The sequence below is a fragment of the Rhipicephalus sanguineus genome, chromosome 8 (genome assembly GCF_013339695.2).
Source record: "Rhipicephalus sanguineus isolate Rsan-2018 chromosome 8, BIME_Rsan_1.4, whole genome shotgun sequence".
NCBI lineage: Eukaryota > Metazoa > Arthropoda > Arachnida > Ixodida > Ixodidae > Rhipicephalus > Rhipicephalus sanguineus.
This window is the reverse complement of record NC_051183.1, coordinates 69,197,774-69,218,792: the sequence shown is the minus strand read 5'-3', so window position 1 is coordinate 69,218,792 and position 21,019 is coordinate 69,197,774. Positions and strand designations below refer to the sequence as shown.

Sequence of the window (21,019 nt, the reverse complement as noted above, 5' to 3'; positions counted from 1 at the left end):
CAACATATCCTCTTACATTGTATTCAAGGAAGAAAAATTGGCCAATCACTCCATCACACATTAACCCACACGACCCCTTACACATTATCCAGCACCACAGTTGTACAGAAACTTCACAGATTCCCTTGTAGACCTGTAATAAAAAGCAAACGTTACCTTGAAAAATATAATTATTTTTTAATCTTGAAATCAGGCTAAACATTTATGGACTCATTGTAGGCCCGCATATTGTCAAGTATATGCGCTGAATGATGATGTAAAACCGTCATTAGGCGTTCAGGCGAGAAACGGAAATTACTGGATATACACTCAAGCTTGTTTCACCTAAGTGTCACTTACTATGCGAAGTGGATCGCAGAAAATACCAAGGCGTGAACTGAAGCTGCGTGAAACCGTCGGCGAAGCATCCCGCAGCGTCGGATGACGAAGGGGGCACCGTCCTCGTAAAGAGCCTGTGAATGAAAAGGGCCGCACGCCAGGTGGATGGCAGCGCGCACTCCTGCAGAGCAGCGTCCGGAATACGCGCTCTGAATTCATCGATAGTTAATACCGTTGAGACCAATACCTGAACGACAGGTGGCTTCTGCTACGTCGTGCAGGGTCGCATTTACTCACTCGAGAAGTCCAGAGCGGTTATACATTCTTGTGCGTTCTTGTACTACAGATGTATAAAATCGTGAACGTTTCAAGCCTGCTGAACTAACGCAAAACTACCTAGTTTTTTTTTATTACTTTACCTGTCTCCTCGTTTTCTAGTTTTCCTTGTTTTTACCGCTGTTATCCTTCTCTCGAGTTTACATTTGTTTTTTAGTGTCCGAGTTTATCCCTTTCTTTGCTGATGAATCTCCTTCATTTCATTTCTTAGTGAAATGTTCGTTTTTTTAATTCCTTATAATTACTACTCTCTGCAAAGTTTCGGCACTGAAGGTACAACAAATGAAATGAATCTATAAGGAAACTCATCTCGTCAAGGTGCTGCCGTTATAGGAGAGTTAAACGAAAAGATTAACACGCTCCTTCCGAAGATTTACAGATGAGTACACCCCCAAAGGGGTTGTACTAAAGGGGGCGCAGAAATGCGGTAAACGACGGCATTCCTTCGTCGTGTGGCCGGCGCTACATCGGCCGGACAGGGCGCTGCTCAAACGAGCACCTCAGAGAGCATGCATGCGCAGGTCTATGGGTAGCCACTTGGTACGCCACTGTTCCAAGCGTAAGTGCATCCCTGTAGTTTTGAGGATTGCCAAGTAATGGCAACGTGCAGTGAAAAAGGGCACGGTAAATTCACGAAGTCTTTTTGATTATCGAGGCAGGCAAGGAGTGTGTGAGTGCGCCGTCGTTTCATCCGTTAGATAAGGAAATTCAGTATCTTTTGAGTTGAAGCCTGCATTTCAACATGTTAGCACTTTTGGACATGTGTATTCGCCTTCTATATTTTTATGCATCACCCAGATCCTACTGCGCATATATTCCCGCCATTTCAGCAATAAAGTTGGTTGCGAGTGTGCGCTATGTCCCATTTTGTCCTCTCTTCAAGCATTATGCGCACTAAAAAAGGTTTTCCTTGTGAAATATAGGCTGTGTATGTACGTTAGAAGCGTCTTTAAAGAAATTAGGATTAAGTATCCTACACTCGCGCCACTCGCGCGACACTCGCGCCAGTGTCCTTTACGTCGCAGGCGTAGCTAACCGGCTCAACTAAGAGTAGCACAGTTTCGCTTGTAAAGCACCATCGTTAGAAGAATAAAATAGCGCAGGTAGCTTCCGAAAGGGATCGCTGAACGATACTTCAGGTTATACTCTCTGATTGCACGCTTTGGTGAGCAAGACGCATTATTGTAAGAGCGCCCGTGAAATAAGAATTACGTCCCGCGAAACTACCCGTAAAGCGTACTCTAATTGTTACGCGATGCATGCTGAAATCGTGCGCTTCCACAAAACTTTGTGCACAACTTTTAATATGGGCCAACAAAACATCGTTTCACTCTTTCGCTAGCTGCACTTCAATTACGATTGACACGTACTACAGCGAGAACGTTTTTTTACAAATGTAACAGCGTACGTATCTGACGAGGTTGCTTCCGCAGCCCACTCAGCACGTACTGTATACATTGTGGACTTGCATGAGGAAGATGTTCTTGATGTTCCAATAAAATCAGCGAAAATGTCCAGGCTAGAAAAGACGCGAAACACGCTTTCCGACGGGCTGAGTTTAGGAAGTTTCACGTTTGCTCTGTGTAGCGTCTGCTGGCGTGGCAGCCCGCGCATGTTGTTTCGTCGCGTGTGCGATAGATGGCGCGACGCGCGATGCAAATATGGCGATGCGCATGGAATTCGCTGTGTTCTGGTCTATAAGCTTGTAGCGTTGTGTTTCGGGGTGCTTGCCTGAGAAGTATGTTTAGCAAAAAAGTTTATAGTGCAGTAGACGCAATACTGTTAACACGGCGTTCCCATCGGAATTCATCTGTTAATGATAAGCTAAAGTATATTCGCACTTCTTTACTGTGTTAAATCTGTCGTTATCTTTAAATTCTGACCAGCGCTATTTAATGTTGAGCTGTATTAATTTAATGTTTACGCGGCTGATTTTTTTATGTTTAGAGGGATTTGCCATTCGTTGCCCCTTGTAGGCTAATGATAAAGCGTCGTTCAAAGCTAGATGATCATTATATGATTTAATTGCTTGATATAAAACGCAACCCTCAGCAAAGAGTCGAATATTGACAGGAATAATAGTTGGCAGATCAGTAACGTATACAAGAAATAAAATAAAACTGGAGCCAGAACGCTTCCTTGTGGAACTCCGGGTCTTACACTGGATTTAATAGATTATTGTTGGTTACTTTCTAATAATTGAGTGCGTTTATATAGATAGTATTTAATCCAATCGAGAGTAGCTCCTTTCTCTTAAGGTCAGCTCTTGTTTATAAATTAGTTTTGTTATAAGCGATCAAGTATTTTTAAAAGTATAGAAATATTAGATCAATTTGTTTCTGTAGATCTATACTTGACGATGGATCGTGAAAAAGCTCAGTTAGTACGTCTAGTAAACGTAATTTAGTTTCTTCACTTGTAAAGTGATTGCTGAGGAAAATAAATCTATTGTAGGACAGCTGGATCTATATCCGTGCTCACGAGGGGAGCGGCCTCCCCCTTTAACAGTCAAAGACGCACGTCAAAGGGGGGCACCAAGTCTACCCCACACCTTTACTTAATCGGACCTGTCGCGTCATTCCACACAGGTTTTTCACTATATCGGCGGCCAATGACCTCTGATATTGCATTCTAAGAACTGCTTACTTCCAACTGTTGCCCCCAGAAAACGGGGAACCAAAGGCAGGTCATTGTTAAAAGCACGTCATCGCTTCATTTTCATTGGTGCATCCATTGCGAAGCTTATCTTTTCATCGCGGAGGTGAGGGATGCTGCGATGAACCCCCCCCCCCCCTTATTCAGAACCCTGAGCAAGCCTATGGCTATATCTCTCTACACTCGATAGACATAAAATCGAAACAACACTTCCACGAAGTGTGATGACGTTGAATTACCGACCAGTTCACTTCAGGAGGATTGAAATCACCTCCGGTTATTAACCTAGACCCAGATGCATATTGATCTGTATATTCATGAAACCGCGGCGAATCGTGTCGAGGCCGGTAAAATGAATGCGATGAACGCAGGCTACGACTGCAGTACACGCTGTAAAACACAGCTTACAAAACACAGCCTCGACATCTGCATTATCGGGTGATACTAAAAACGGGATCATCGTTCTTCACTAGGATGGGCACGCCTCCACCTCATGTCATCCGGTCCTTAAGGATGATAGCGTAGTTACTATGGTCTATTTCACGGCCTTTAATATCAGCTGTAAGCCAAAATTCTATTAGGGTTAGAAAGCATCGTTCGTCCCTTTAAGCGATGCTTCAAGGGAGGAATAGTACAGGCATTTACGTTTAAAAAGATCAGAGGGAGATCGAGTTCGGCGGAGACGCAGGTTTTGAGAGCCGCCTTGCTGTTTTTTTTATCATAATTGAGGGAAACAGATTTCAAAGGGGCTATGTTATTACTGTCCTCGTCCCAATATAACACGTCGCCGTTTATTCGTAGTTTATGACAAATTAGATTGACTTTGCCACCGGGTTCTTACCTCGATTGAGCGAAATTCCACAATTTTTCTTAAATCTCGCAGGAAAAATATCCTCAGAACTAAAAAAAACAGACCTCTTTAGTTTGAAACAGTTTTTCGAGGTTTATTTTTCTCTCTGATGCCGACGTCTTTCAGAATTATTTGTCTTGTTTTAGTGGGATCCGGCCGCCTAATCAATGAAGGCACTCGATACTTACACCTTCAAGTTTTAGAACACTTTTACATTTCCTTTATTTACTACAAGTACTAGTGCGCCTTCGTTTTCTTTAGATTCTTCCATAGGGCACCCTACACTACTCAGTTGAATCGTCTAAGGGGATTTTCAAGGTCTTCCAGCCTTAGTAGGATAGCTGAAAAGATTCTCTGAGTTGGTGACCATTTCCGCGCAAGACGAAATACTTTGCCCAGGGTTGTAAGCTGTTGGAGTTTCTTGTATATTTCGGATATGCGTTGTTTCTTCATTTCTTTCAAATCCTTCAAAATTTGCAGCAGCTGTCGTGAAATCTCAGGTGTTTCAGGACCCGGGTTCACTTCTACATCTCCCGCTAGTAACAGGAGCTTGAAAAGATGCACTGTATCACAAATAAGTTCACGCAGCAGTCCAGGGCATGGCAGCACAATTAAACAACGCTCGCAGGAACGCCTGCAATATTCAGAGCGTTGACATCACTGCGCGTCGACCACGAACGAATTATCCATGAGCCTTTTGCGGCCAGCTGCCGTGTTCTATATGGCCCATGGAAACGTGCCGTCCCTTCTCCTGGCGCAAAGTCTATGAAGCGACATTAACGTGAAGTTTAAGCCCGAACTGGCTCTCCACTCAAAGCTGGATTCAAAGCTCCATTTCCATTCCCAGTTGGATTATGAAACCTGAAATTCCTCCCAGCTCAAAAATTTTCCAGTTCCAGCTGGCAGCCTTCACCTGCCAGGTGAAAATTTTTCCATTCCGAGCTCGATTATGAAACCGGAAATTCCTCCGAGCTGCAAATTTTTCCAGCTGCAAATGGAAGCGTTTCCAGCAAGATATGGAAGCATTTCTAGCAGGAGATGGAAAAATTTTCCAGTTCAATTCCAGATAGCGGCGGAAACATTTCCAGCTGGAAATGGAAGAATTTCCAGATGTTAGCTCGCTGCTATCGCTTGTGACTTAGTTGGGTCCAACCAGACCTGCTCGTCAAGTGAACTGCGGGGGATTACGAACATTCGGACGTTCGATTTTCTTTCTAAATCAAACAATAAACGCGCACTATATTGCTTTCCACGTAAAAAGAAAATGATTCCGCGGTCTCTAAAGGCAGAATCTGTTATATTCTCTCCGAAAAAAATAAGATATTCATTTGAAATAATTAAAAGGTAGGGGTTGGAGCATCGCTTTTCATCCCAACTATCGTCACTACCTTTGCTTGCCGCAACTGATGACTTCACAGAAATCTCCTAGTATGAATTATCGGAGGTATTAGCTAGCCTTCCACCAGCGTCTCTGGGCTCTGCGGAGTCACGTCGGTCATGCTGAAAATGATATAAAGGAATATATCATATAAGGAAACCAATTCATTGTTTCTCTTTAGTGTCCCTTTAAATGAATTCGCCAAATCAGCCATTTTAACCTTTAAATGACTACCTGTTACATACTGTCCATAAAGCCAGTCACATTTTTAATGGCCATTCTTGCTTCCGGAAATTAACAGCATCGACAAGTTCTGCATTAATTGTGACTGATTTGCTATTGGTACGTTTGTCTCTTACTGCTAGGAGCGATTCATGTCTTGAGTACATTTGAATCCTTAAAGTGGTACTGACAGGAAAATTTTCAGTTGTAGTATTTCTGCGTCGAATGAACCGTCAAGCCCTCAAGAGCCTAGAAAAGGTAGTGCTAAGCGCGAGTGCACCCTGAAAAAGTAATTAGTGTTTTTAAAAGCTAGTTTCGGTTCCTACTGTACCCTGACGTCACAACAGGGCCGCTCCGCACAGCGGCCATTTTGAATGTTTTGGTGACGCACAAGCGGCCATCTTGAAAATCTTGGTACCTGACGTCATCACAACCAGCCAAACTTCTGCGTGATGTCGCCAGAATTGGTACTGTAGCCTGACGTCAAGCTAGTGTTGATGTCGGTAGGTGCGCCAAGGGGAAATTGACTTTAACATCAAAATAAGATATCAGCATTTGCTGAGCTTCACACTTGCTCAGAACGGTCTCTGCATACAAATTTGTATGACAGAGTAAACTCGCCTTCGAAAAGATGTCTGAATACCCCTTTAAGTTTCATTGCATGCAAATTTGATTAAGTTCGTTTGGGTCCCAGGACATAAGGGTCTAATGCTGAATGAAAAGGCAGGTACGTTAGCAAGCACATGGCCCGGTTATTCCTGTATTTCCGGAATCTGGATACAATGTAGGTGATAGATTAAGAAGGAATATAATGTTGGGCAAATTTTCAGCACTGCCACCAACGAACACCTTACAGCACTTGAAACATCATTAGAATAACAAAATGTCATACGCGAGCAAGTGAAATTGCACATCTGAATTTTTATTTAGAGCTGGTCTGGCATCTCACCTCAACTGTTTTCGTAAAGTCCACAATACAACAGAATGATATATGTAAAAAAGAAAAAAAAAACTGCAAATTTACTTGGTCTTACATCTGCTTAGATGTACCAAATTTACTTGGTCCCTCTGATTGCCAAGGAAAGGCTGCCAATGCTTTGCAGTTTCTTAAAGGGACACTAAAGGCAAATAACAATTTATGTCAGAGTGAAAGCTCAATGTATGACGTCTAAAACGGCAATATTATCAACAGCAGTGCCCTACTTACCGAGAAATTAAGCTAAATATATCACACGATGAGCGCCACGAGCGGCACATTTTCAAAATGATCCCGATGAGGTATGAGTCTGCCTACAATTAATCACTAATCAAACTAGCAGCAATGAAAAAAGAACCTTCCATGCATCAAGAGAATGAAATGCTGCTTGTTCGTTTCCGTTTGATTCATGGAAAAAAGAAACTCTTTGGCGTTGCCATGGGGAACGGCGCGCGTGGTACAAAAGTTCCGTTTTCGCCGAACTGCGCTTCTCCTGGCGCCCTGCTTCGCCCACGCGGTCGCGTCTCAGTGGTAGTTTCGGTATCGCGTACTGCCGCGTGTTTTGCACGCTCGTGAAAGTCGCCGACAGAAAGTTCGACAAAATGCCGCATGAATGCGATGTTGCCGGATGCCCGAATGGTGCACTCCGCCAGTAACGCCGCCGCGCAGTAAAGGCGGGCAACGTTGGGCACGGCAGCAGTGACGTGTGACTGATTTCAGGCGGGTGATTTGAAGTGCGCTAACCCGATGCGGACCACTAAAACGTGATTTTATATCAAAATAAGCACTTCCTTAGCCCAAAAGTAGCAATACGTGGTTTCTGGTCTATTTCAACAATCAACGTCGACTTAATATTTGCCTTTAGCGTCCCTTTAATTAAGGTTCAAAGTAGAGTGACCTAGCAACTTCGGCTAGAGAATTTATAAATTAATTTGATTTTGTAAATTTTAGTTGAAATTCTGTATTTTCCCATTAATCTACTTTCAATATCGCAATATTCCACTGCCTGGCAAGTCCATTAGTGTGCCATGTATCTACTCCAGCAACAGCTGTTGGCTACAAGATTTTGCGATACCAGCGTCAGATCAAATGTTAACAGCAGCAAGCATTAGCAACGGTATGGTGTGCGCCATCCAGTTATTACCATGGACATGCGCAGTGCTGCCAAACCAGAGTTCTGCACCTGTCAATCGCGATAACTAGACAGCGCACACTATACCATTTCTAATGCTTGCCGTGTACAGTTTCATTTGACGCCAATAGTACAGGCAGAGCGGCAACACTTCAAAGCAAGCTGCTGGAGTATAATGCTAGAAGCAGCATCCTGAAGTAGTTGGAACCACAAGAGACATCTGTAGGCTTGAACAAAATAATTTATTCCGAACTGAACATGAACGAAAAAAAATCACTGGAACAAAATGAACACGGGTGGGGGGAAGTGGGAATGACGGATGAGAGAAAAAAAAAAAAAAAAAAAAACCGCCTAAGCCTCAGCATCAGCCTCTGGCTCATCTTCAAACTCGCCCTCCTCGTCCGCGGTCGCCTCCTGGTACTGCTGGTACTCTGAAACCAGGTCGTTCATGTTGGACTCCGCCTCGGTGAACTCCATCTCGTCCATGCCCTCACCGGTGTACCAGTGGAGGAAAGCCTTGCGGCGGAACATGGCTGCGTAAAAAAATAAGTGCACGAAGCGGAAGAATGAGCACACGTCTACGTCGAAAACAGACTCATCAAAAGAGAATCTTCAGAGTAGACATTGTTATTTTAGAAAGACATATTTGATACCTGAATTTCCTAACAGATATGGGCAGATCCCACAAGCTGTACAGTCCAAAAGCGCTCCCAAATCCCGTCGCTGCAACTGCCATATCTTCTTGCGTATAAGCCCACCTCTCAATTACGAACAGCAAGAAAACTAGTGTGCTTCCTCTTGAATTACTGTGAAGCTAACTTTAGCACCCAAATCTGCATTTCACCCGCAACTCAACTTAGCTGTGAAGTTATTACTTATTTCGTGCAGGTTATACGCCAGAATGAGGTGCACTTTCATACTGCTTGCAAATATCAACTAAGATAAAGCTTGGTGTTAAAGACAACCAAGAGCCACCACGAGGCATCATGCAGCCAACACACAATGTTTTAGTAATGGCATTGCTTCGCTTAACCACTGTATCCAAGTTAACATACGCACACACCAGGCCCTTACTACACACCTGTGAACTGCTCGGAGATTCGCTTGAAGAGCTCTTGAATGGCAGTGCTGTTTCCAATGAATGTGGCAGACATCTTGAGCCCGCGAGGAGGAATGTCGCACACGGCCGTCTTGACGTTGTTCGGGATCCATTCAACAAAGTAAGACGAGTTCTTGTTCTGAACGTTGAGCATCTGCTCGTCCACCTCACGCATGCTCATGCGGCCGCGGAAGATGGCCGCCACCGTGAGGTAGCGCCCGTGCCTCGGGTCGCATGCCGCCATCATGTTCTTGGCGTCGAACATCTGCTGGGTCAGCTCGGGTACGGTGAGGGCACGGTACTGCTGCGAGCCGCGGGCGGTGAGGGGGGCGAAGCCAGGCATGAAAAAGTGGAGACGGGGGAACGGAACCATGTTGACCGCCAGCTTGCGCAGATCAGCATTCAGCTGGCCTGGGAACCTGGAGGAAGGCGCAAATGAAGGAGGATGAAAATACCCAAAATGGAAGCATCAATGCCGACAGCAATGCAGCATCCACCTGCAGCAGCCCTCGTAACTACCCACACTCAGTTACAACTTTAGAACAAAATTGGAGCTCTGCCCAAGAGAATTGCAGCGCACCTGCCATTTAGCTGTGAAATAAGACATGCTAGATGGTCTCCACTGAAAAGATAAGCACGGTTTCTTAGGCCAGTTTAAGTAATATGCACATTAACAGTTAAAGCTTCGTTACTACAGATGACAATGCTTGGCTAAGCAGAAATGTCAAAATCCCTGACGAAATTTTCCAGGATATTCAAGTTTCAGACCTAAACCAGCAACACAAAGATATTCCTGTATTGGAGTCAAGCATCTAAAACGCTTGAGAAGCATTTGACGTCACGACAATGAAAAAGCTCTACTGAATGGAGCCGTTTTGCAAATTCTTTGCAGGTTGAAACACTATCAGTGTTCTCATCTCATGAGAACATGCTTACGAACGCTCCACAACAAAAGGCAGCAGATGTGTTTACATCAAGTGTTTTCAGTCTAGTTGGGAATGAACCAAGAGAAGACTGGTACGACGGCTCACCTAAGGCAAGTTGTGACACCGGACATGGTTGCAGACACGAGGTGGTTCAAGTCTCCATACGTGGGTGTGGTCAGCTTCAGCGTGCGGAAGCAGATGTCATACAAGGCTTCGTTGTCAATACAGAAGGTCTCGTCTGTGTTCTCGACGAGCTGGTGAACCGAGAGGGTTGCGTTGTATGGCTCGACCACGGTGTCCGACACCTTGGGTGAGGGGACGACGGAGAAGGTGTTCATGATACGATCGGGGTACTCCTCGCGGATCTTGGAGATGAGCAGGGTGCCCATGCCCGATCCGGTGCCGCCTCCGAGCGAGTGCGTGAGCTGGAAGCCCTGCAGGCAGTCGCAACCCTCGGCCTCCTTGCGGACGACGTCCAGCACGGAGTCGACGAGCTCGGCGCCCTCTGTGTAGTGGCCCTTGGCCCAGTTGTTTCCCGCACCGCTCTGGCCTGAAAGCGTGAGGTGGCATGTTGGACAAAGGCAGCAGACAAGGGAATGCATAGAAGATGCAAACTACATTCAAAAGTTCACACTTCGTACTCCAGGGGAGCTTTATTGAACTGTCAAGGATTGGCCGGAGCTTGATGAACAACAGCGTGGCCAGTTTCCAGTTCCTCTTGTGCAACATCATTACGACCTAACAGACTTTCTGCAACTCCTGACACCCTCAAATTAGGCTTAATGCGCACCCTCCCATTTGGCACCTAAGAACCTGCCGCTTTTTTTTTTTGCAGCGATTGAATGCACTCTGATGACATCGGGTGAAAGTGCACGTGTCCATTAGATTGACAGGTGCAGAAGAGCTCCACTAATGCAAACAAATACGGAACGCTTGCTTGGCCAGCTACAAGTTTGATGGACTTTTTAAAAGGAGATTAATCAGTGGGGTCTGCTGCAGCTTTAACTACAGTCAACTGCCGGTATTTCAGACGCTTTCGTGGCACCGTCGCCAGTCCCATAGACATCAATGTATAAGAGGGTTCGAAATTTCAGACGCCGAAACTCTTTATCGTCCGATTTTTCCAGACTTCTTGCCCAAGTTGCAGGTCCGAGAGGCATTAATTGAATTTCGATTATACAACTTGCAAGGTTCCCTCAAATTCTAAAATCTGGGTTCCACTGCAATACATTAAATATAAGAGAATACACCAAATAGATCTGGCAACAGCGCCAATGAACGAAACAACTGCACAAGACAAAACATCAAAAAAGCTGCAACTGGGAAACTGGACTTACCGAAGACGAAGTTGTCTGGCCTGAAGAGCTGCCCGAAAGGCCCTGACCGCACCGAGTCCATGGTGCCTGGCTCCAGATCCACGAGGATGGCACGCGGCACGTATTTGCCTCCTACACCGAGCAAACCGGAGAGTCACTCAAAGCCAAAGACTGAGGACTGCGTATGGTGAGTGTATCTAGCGTGTACAATAGACTTGTAACGGCACCTGAAGGGGCAGGGAAAATATGTTCCAGTAAACAGGAGCGCGATCTACGGAGAACAGAGGTTCAGATTTCAAGTACAAAACAAGACTAGAGGTAGTTGTGCCAATTAATCAGTAATTCCGTAACAAGAGATTTCCATTTACCGAGAGTAACAGTAAATACAGTTAGACAACCGTTTCCACGATAAAAACGAGATGTGATAGCACAAAGTGTCCGTTAAAGGTTTTATTCTTTATTTAAAGCAATACACCATGCCGTTTTGCTCATGCGCAGTGATCATGAGGTGCTTGTAGTGAGTATATATTGTGGTTTCTTATTGAATAAGGGTCAGACGATGGTCTGCTCTGGTCCTTGTGAACTTTTCTGTGTCTTCGTGTAGCGTGCACAAAATTATTATCCTTTCCGCGAGTTGCGTCAAAAGCATTTTTTGATTGATGGGAGTGGATATAATCAAAAACAAGACTGACTACACATGTCTAGCCTCAGAATTTGTTGATTGATTTTTATAAAACTTCGCTGCTATGCATTTGTGAGCAGATGTGAAAATGCAATTACCTTTCAAAGAAAGAATGGGTAGTTCTTAAAATACAAAATATTTCATGTGCCCTCTTGGGGAGCAATATTTTTTTGAAACTGAGTACATTGCAAACTAAATCAGCATAGCACAATAACCTGCAATCAAACTGTGTGCAGTGCAACAAAATCTGATGTTCTAAACCCATTTGAACAAAAGCTACGGTATGTTGAACATTCGAGAGAGTCAATTTCAAGCTGGAGGTTGTTGTGCAACATACCATAGCTTTTGTTTTAATGGGTTCAGAACATCTATTTTTGTTGCACTGCACACAGATCGGGTTCCAGATCATGACATGATTTACTTTGGAACTCCAGGTTAGAAAAAAATCTTTCTCCCAAGAGGCACATGAAATATTTTGTATTTTAACTACAATTACACCAGAAAAATAATTCTACATTTGAAATTCGTGCACAAATAGACAAATTTTGGAAGTTTCATCCAAATCGACAAAGAAATAATTTTTTTATGTGCCATGTCCCTGCTAAAAAAAAAAAAATAGAGCATGGATGACCAATTAATAGATGTTTATTCATAATTTAAGAGTAATGCAAAACAAATCAATGTATTACAACACTTTTTGCAATAATATGGAATGCCCCGTAATACTACGTTAATTTAAATTTACAGACAGGTTTTCATACAGCTCACCTGAGAGGGGAACACCCGAATACTATAATCGTTACATTGAAATTTCGATAGGGAAATTGTGAGCCCCTAGTTTTTCAACAAAGTAATGGTAAGTAAAGTAAAGTCTAAATAACTGTGGGAGAGAAAGACCCCCAGAAACGCTAAGGCACAGGTTGGGAGTCTCACCGGAAGCCTCATTGTAGTAGACATTGATGCGCTCCAGCTGGAGGTCGGAGTCACCGTGGTAGCTGCCGGTGGGGTCGATGCCGTGCTCATCCGAGATCACCTCCCAGAACTGAAAGGCAGAAAGACATCCCGCATAAGCAGCCTATCCGGCAAACCTGCCTCAATGGACTATAATGCGCCCATCTCTTGGGCATTGTGTACACATCTTGTGCTTGTCGGATGGTACAAGTTCTGGCAAAGAAGTCTGAAGACCGCCTGTCTGAAGAGCATCTGTGCAGATACGACAGTTAACTTTTACATTTATGCACGACTGCAACTATTTTCTTGCAAAAAAAAATGCAATACTATCGAATACATGATAAACAGCTCATTGCTAATTATTGCATTTCACTAGAATATTTACAATGCCACCACCTGCCACTCATTCTTGCAACAGGAAAGAACACTGTTGCAAGTACAAAGTCAACTCGGCAACCTAGCAATACAAAGCGGTTTCAGACTTGCTTTTACGTTTTGTTTATCTTCCCCCAGAACAGACGTGCAGTCTCAACCTGCATTACAATCCAGAAAATACGGCACTTTTGTCAAGTCCTGCGGGTAAGGCAATTGAACTCGAGCCAGATATGGAAATGTCAAAGACGTTTACAGCACACGAGCGTGGATGATTCAGTTACGCGGTACGCCGCATGTCAGCCATTGATAACAAGCCGGGGCACTCCAGTTGTAACGAAAGAGCGGTGCAAAGTACGCACAGAGATACGCGAAAACAAGTTGCCCTACTGACCCCCTGAGAGGAAGAGGGGGCATTTATCTCCTGCAAACTCGGCTCAATCGGCTGAAGCGGTCTATACGAACCATCTGCAGAGAGTCCACAGTCAAAATCGGCACACACGACCTACAAGTGCAAAGGACGTGGGGTGAACACAACATTAAATTCGGGAACTTCCGCGGCACTTTATGCGCTGTATTAACTGCACCCTTTATGAATGTAGTTTTGCAATTACGGTAGCAGCACCGCTCTTTGAACTGATGACAGGAAAAAGTGGGTGACGAAGGCAGACACGAGAGATCTTTATTTTATACTGCAGCCCTGCTGGAGATATGCAGGAGTGGGGACCGCACATCAATAAAAAAAAAAAAAAAGTCTCAAATGTAAAATACCTTGCGATATGTATACCTTACGACATTATAAACCTTATATTACGACAGTATAAACCTTACGACATTAGGTGCAGCGATGTGGGAACTATGGGCTTAGCTTTCATCACTGCAAACGCTCCTGCAAGCCAAGTGTTTGATTTGCAGCCAGTTGTGACGCCTCACGCAAACACCAAAAAACGAAAATGAAGATGCTAAGCGATCCTTTGTGCGGTATTAATACCGCACAAAGGTGTGTTCTCAAGGCAAAGTACTTTCATTTATTACTCAGCCCAAAGAAACAAACCAATTTGGTTACGGTTAGAGAAATTACTGAACTATTGCTTGGTGTGAATGCATTTGCTGCAAGTCTCGCTATGCCCCACAGGGTTGCTTGCACCTGATAGTATCAAACTGAGTACAGTTTGCAAGAGCTACAAGCACAATTTGTATAAAGTGAGATGTGGCAAGTTAGACTGTACCGAAACATCGAACTTTTGATGCGGTGACAAGTAGACAACTGTCAAGAATATAAAGGCAAAACATGAAAGATGTCCACAATATAATGACTTAATCAAAACCGAAAATTAACCAAAAACAGATTGCACGGAGATGCAGTGAAAATGGTGGAGATTTTTAAACAGCGGACAGTGAACATTACAGACAACGCTGCCAACATTTGAGAATAGTAATGCAAGATTATGCTGGCATTAAAAGATTATCAAACAACCTGCTGGCCATCTATTCAGCGTACTGCCACCATTCATTCGAAACTGCTTTCCTTGTACGAGCTATCCTTGTTCAAGAAAACCTTTGTGTATGTATGAGCACAGCTGTTTGGTTTGGCTTAGCGCAGTGTCGTTTCATCCTGCCACGAGCACATTTTGTTCGTGCGCACACAAAAGGGCATTTTTAAAATGCAGTTCGGGCATCATTTATTGAGTTAGCCTCAGAGACAGATTGAATACTGCCGAGCATCGGAGTACTAATTTTCTAAAAGGCTTTCTCAAAACCCAATTTTGCAGTAGGTGTATGAGGCCCGGCTACCACTGACCCATGGTACCCAGGCATTTCAAGCTTTTGGGGCACATTCTAGGTCACCAGTGTTGGTCATGGTGTCAACTATGTCAGAGTGATGTAGCGGCCATGCTAAGGTAGTATTTCAGCAATATTACTCCTTTATCAGGGTTTACAAGAGATGTGCGAGTGCAAGAGTTAACGCCTACAATAAATGCCAGAAAATATTACCGTATTTTCCGGTGTATAAGTCGCACCTTTGTATAAGACGCACCCCCTACTTTTTACGACTTTCGAAAGAAAAAATGATATATAAGACTCGTCTTATACAAAGGTGCATCTATTTTTAACTCAGTCGACATGATAAAACACAATGACCCACGCAGAGTACATTGATTGCGAAATGCGTAGTCACGCACGGCACTGAATATCTGTAAGCAGCAGTTTTATTAAGGCGCAGAAAACCACTACTTATTCTACTGGATTTGAAGCCACATCCTCCGGCGCACTGTCAAAAGTTCTTCCGCCTCGGTTGACAGCATCGCTGGGTTGCCGTCAGCCTCCGAGTAACTTTTACGCAGCATTGTGAGCACCTTGAAGCACATCGTTGGCACTGCCTGTACTATGGTGGCTACCATGCCTTTAGGGCATTACCAGACTTGGTGAGAACACATAAACAACGAACGCGCCGCACGGTTACATACAAAACAGTTGCGCACGCATACAAAACGTAAATGGCGACCGGAAGCTGAGACTACTGCTGGACGTCTCACACGGAAACTGATGATAATGAAGTGGTACTTTCGCTTTTGTAACTGACATTGTGGGCGCTACAACGTTACAATGGACCGTTGTGGTGCTATTTTTTATTTATTGCCTCAGTTCTGTGGGTTTAATTCTTCGTTTAAGAACAAACAATTCAAACAGTACAATGGGGCACGCGACAGTGGTGGCTTTTATTGCGGCCGTAATCTCCGTGGTCGCCGCGCTGCTTGAACAGCAAGTAGCTGACATCTAAGATCGCAGCCGCTTCATTGCTACAACAAAATTAGATATATTTTTACGAATGCTCTCGAGCTCAGTTTATCGTACTCATAAATTAAATATAAGCAAATTGGTCTCGCAGAATCACGTGACTTTTTGCGTATATAAGACTCACCAGCGAAAATCTAGGAAAAAAGGTGCGTCTTATACACCGAAAAATACGGTAAATGAACGAAAGAAGGGAAATTTTAAGAGCTCATTTCTTTTTAGACAACATTAATGGGAACAGACAATAATGCCAAGGAAAGTATAGGGGATGCTATTTGTAGTAATTACGATATAAATGTGTGGAAAGTAAAGTGGACGAAAACTTTTGTCCACTTGACTTTCTTCACATTTATATCCTAATTACTGCAAATAGCACCTCCTATACTTTCCTTGGCATTGTCTGTTAGTCCTCATTAAGAAAATATGAAAGAATTTCACAGTTGGACAGGAATCTATTGGTGTGTTGAGTGCAACTTAAAAATAGCTAGTGCAATTAAAAGCTCCAATGTGTGCAACATAAGGGATTGATTGGGTTGGCTATGCTGCATTTAATGCATGCCCTCTAAATTTGCCTTACGCAAACTTCACTGGAATCTGACTATGCAATCTCTTCATGGCACAGGGCTGCCTGCATTTCGGGGAAAATTAAGATTCAAGTCCATACACCTTTCCACACGGCTAGCACTACAAAGAGGAACTGTGGTTTAGGAGACAGTGATGCCGATAACCAGAAGAAATATCCAGATGAATTTTATAAGCGCAATACTGTTAAGGCGCGTCATGCTCTAAATGTGGGCAACCCTGTAGATTCTACAAATTCACCTAAGTGATCAATGAACAGCCACAGATTTAAAAAACCTGAAGCACTCTTCCATTGTGCTTATGCATCTGACAGTAGTAGCGATGAGCAATACGAATATTGCTTCGGAATGACAGTGCGAAAACGACAGAATGAGACATGGTGGATCGATCTTTTTTTGTTATGGCAGATTTTGTAATGTGCACCTATATCTAGGTATGCGCGTTTAGACTATACCCATAGAGGCCGCAGCGGCCGGGAATCGAACCCGCGTCCTTGGACTCGGCAACGAACACCCGATCGGCTGAGGTAGCACGGTGGGTAAGAGAAAAGTCGAGAAAAGCTAGGAGTCTCGATAAAATTATTTACCTTCTATTGCAAAGACTGAATGAAACATTATGGCAGAAAATTTGCAAGCACGGCTCAGAATCGCGAAGGGAGCACAAATGCCCCCTACCAACTTTCGACCATTTCATAGACGAGGTACGAAAAGCAAGACTTGAGAATCTAAAACCGTTGCTCAACAGCTACAGCATCGATTGAAATCGGGCAGATAATTTGTCTCCCATGGGAGGCTAAGTCGGGGGAAAAAAAAATCACAGAAAAGGAATGTAGGAGCAAGAATGCCGCCCACACATACGAATCCGCCTTCGCATTACGCCCCTATCCGAGTATCAGCGCCAAATCAAATTACGCTACTGTGACCTACATACGCAGAACAATGGGCAACTCGCGACTCCTAATTATAGGTATTAGTATGAAGCTAAAGGTATAATAAAATAGCGATACGAGCGCGGAAAGCACGCCCACTTAATTTCACGGATGTGAATTGCGGTAACAAATGACGCGATGCACTATCTTAAAGTCCTCCCTATCCGTATTTTTAGGGTGGGGGTCACGAAACAAACGTTACAGTATCTGTAAACAAGCGGCGCTACGAACACAAATATCTAAAGGCGTGTCGGTACAGCACAGCGCAACTAATCCCCCGGGCACAAGTGCACGTCGCGCTCTGCTACATACTGTATTTACTCGAATGAAACGAAACTTTTGGTCCAGAATTTTGCTACCTAAACTCGACCCTCGCGTTACAATCGAATACTGATATGCTATTTTTTCTTCCTGAACGCAGTCACCCCTCGCGTTACAATCGAGTAAATACGGTATTCGTGTAGCACACAACCATACTATGTAGTTCTGTCTTGTGTGCCGTCGATTAATTTCACTATGCTATCTACATTGACATATCAATCGCGAGTATTTATAAACAATTGTTTCATTTCAATACAGCAAGCAAAAAAAATTTGAGCCGCCGCGCGCGACCGTTAATGAACACCGAGATTACCCGCGCAAATTGCGATAAGAGACAACGGTCAAGAAATGGCGCGAAGCCGAATTCAAAAGATACGCGAAGGTCGAGACGCCATTGGTCAAGTGCCGATCGGGGCAGCCAATCAGCGGGCACGCATTTTGAAAAGTGCCGGCCGGGCCGTTAAGAGCGCGCGCTTTCTTGGCAGCCGACGGGAAATACTTATTCGCGCATGAAAATGTCTCCGAAAGACGCCGCTCTTACATAACGACGCATCGCCAAACCGTCTGCCTACGCATTACCTTGTAAGGAGAGTCGCCGACGTTACTAATTTAGAAAGCGGAGCCAGACAAAATGGACGCCAAACAAGGAAATGAGACCGGGGCGGCCACAATGGCCGATGGGTACCGGTATAAAAAGTTAGGTTACGGTTAACACTATTAAAAAGATCGTTTCGAGGGGGGTTTAAACACGCGCCAACGGAACCGAAAGCCTAAGGTTACAGCTACGTTACCGCGAAGGGCGAGTCGCTCATGCAATTAATCGAAAACGTGCCCCCACGACACGAGAAGGCCTACGTTACGTGCACTGTAGATAAACGCAATCGCGAATCGAAAAGACGCGCTGTAAGCAGGACAAAATGGGCGGGCCGCAAAAGAAGGGACGGATAGGTCACGGTAGGCGAATTCGGGGACGCCCACGTTGCGTGTGCAACGACTACGGGGGATGCAAGCGAGGCAAGGCCTACGCGTGAAAAATTTCACACCCGCTTCTTTGCGTGAACGAAAAGGACTACCGGTGTCCCCGTTTAAGAGCACGAACGAACACAGCGGGAGGGAGGGGTGGCTGGCGAGGCCTAAATCAACAAGGCACGAAGGTTGTTACTCTTTTGAATCGTCACGACCGTGAGCAGCGCTTCGCAACGGTCACAATCGGGTCAACGAGCCGGCATTGTCGGCGGGTGGGGCTTTCCGTTCAGTACTTTTGACGTTGAAGCTACATACACCACGTACAGACGCTCGCTAAGAGACTCGCGACAAAGGATAAAGTCTCGATAAGACGTGACCACGCTTGCATCGACTACCTCGAATCAACCTGGCCCGGTGTTTTTGATCGGGGCGGGATTTTGACATGCCGCTAGGCCTAACCGCGCCCACACCCGGCACACACCTGACAACTGAAGCGGCTTAAGAAGTGAACAAAGCAGTTATTTACCTTGGCGCCGATCTGGTTTCCACATTGCCCCGCCTGGATGTGCACGATTTCACGCATTTTCGGGTCTGGAAAATGTACGCACAAGGAAGACTAGCTGGAATACTCGCAGTGGGTGCTCCGGAATCGCAGTCACCGTGTGCACTGAGGGGTTCTTTCAACGGCCACAACTGGTTTTTACCAGTTCGCCAACCCGGTCAGCCAATCGGAGGGCTCGACTCAAAACGGCATCGTGCGATTGGCCCAAACGTGTCACGTGACGTAGATCGCGAGTTCTTGCGTTGGTTGTTGTTTTGTTTTCAGTTTCGGAAATGAACGAGGCACGTCATCCAACCTTTGAGTTGTCAATCTTTCGAAACAGTAATTTCCATCAACTGCTTTCATTTTCTTTTCTCTTCATTTTCGCGTCGCCGTGCAAGCTTTCTGACATCAACGTGGAGTGCAAATTTCGAAGTACTTCGACTCTGCACTGTGTAAAACCAAAATAACACGTGCACAGTTTTCTTCGTAGGTTTCCTACACCGAGTGAATTCCTGTATCAAAGCAATGACTGTGTAAGTTTGCGACGTTATCGAGATTAAGACCGTTAACTATGACTCTACAAATCAATGTCCATTACAAAGATTCAGTATGTTTAGTACTATACAAATAGAGCGTCCTCCTCCTTTCTTTCCAGCAAGCTGGCTGACACGGGTTGACACACCCCGCTGAACCAGCTGAACTTTCTACAAAAGGCATAATGTTACGAAGACGTTAAACAATACAGACATAAATTTCTTACTGTAAAGGCGTACTTGACCTTGCACTTGACGCAGGCTTTCAGCAAAACGTGCTTGCGCGTCAATTTTGACAGATTTTTTTACCTGCAAGGTAGCAACAATGTCTCGACGCACGCTGCAATGGCCGCGCACTGTTTGGTTGTTGACAACGGCGGTGGTTCCATAAAAGCCGGTTTCACGACGCAAAATGTTCCCAGGTTAGTTTCCGTTTACACGAACAAAACGTGTAAACTTGCACGCATTGCGACGTCGACGTGGCGTTCATCCTTCCAGCACGAGCATCTCGCCGGTTACCGGCTAGCGCAGTGGTGTTTGGGTCGTATTCTGCGGCGATCAACTTTCGACGGCAATGTCTCTTTGCTCGTGGTACAAACTCGCTTGTCCAATAATTCCAGCTAACATTTGCCCGCACTTCCTCTAGCGGTCAATCAGCGTACTTTTAAAGCGACATTTCTAGAGGTGCTCGTCTGAGGATTCGGATCTAGATTATCCAGCGCTGCATCAGGAAACAGAAAAACCTAAACTCTCGTTTAGTGTTTCTATCGCTTCTGAGCGGATGAAGTGCGCAGTTCAGAACACTCTCCACGCGTGCCTATGACCGAAGAGACCCGACTGTTTGAATTTAGAAGATAGACTATTCCGTGGTAATAGACCATACCAATGCGTGAAGCCATAAACTTTGAGATTAGCGCGACTCAGTTCCGTTTAAATCGACACAAGCGCGCCCACTTCAAATACGAGAGATATTTATTTATTTAAATACTGCCAATGCCATTTGCGGCGTTACAGAGGGGAGTGGACCCACTCATCACCGCAGAGACCGTGTGAAAGTGGTACTAGAAATTTTTTTTTTCCTGCATTCCGTGTTACATTGCGAGCTGGCTTCCAGAAATTAGTATTATATTGATATT

General features: G+C 44.7%; 2 protein-coding genes across 2 annotated transcripts in view; one reads left to right on the top strand and one right to left on the bottom strand.

The window, feature by feature from the left end:
- Positions 1-8,090: 8,090 nt before the first annotated feature.
- Positions 8,091-19,520, bottom strand: LOC119402056 (tubulin beta chain). Its single transcript, XM_037669137.2, has 6 exons — positions 19,333-19,520; positions 12,824-12,932; positions 11,230-11,340; positions 9,998-10,442; positions 8,949-9,385; positions 8,091-8,400 (listed from the first exon to the last, which is right to left on the bottom strand). The coding sequence occupies exons 1-6, from the start codon at positions 19,387-19,389 to the stop codon at positions 8,219-8,221; spliced, it is 1,341 nt and encodes a 446-aa protein (XP_037525065.1). The 5' UTR covers positions 19,390-19,520; the 3' UTR covers positions 8,091-8,218.
- Positions 19,521-20,186: 666 nt separating this feature from the next.
- The window catches only part of LOC119402055 (actin-related protein 6), a 39,929-nt gene continuing 39,096 nt past the window's right edge, over positions 20,187-21,019 (top strand). Inside the window, exon 1 of the mRNA XM_037669136.2 lies at positions 20,187-20,305. Coding sequence (XP_037525064.1) covers positions 20,229-20,305 — 77 coding nt within the window. The 5' untranslated portion in view covers positions 20,187-20,228. The remainder of the gene's footprint in view (positions 20,306-21,019) is intronic.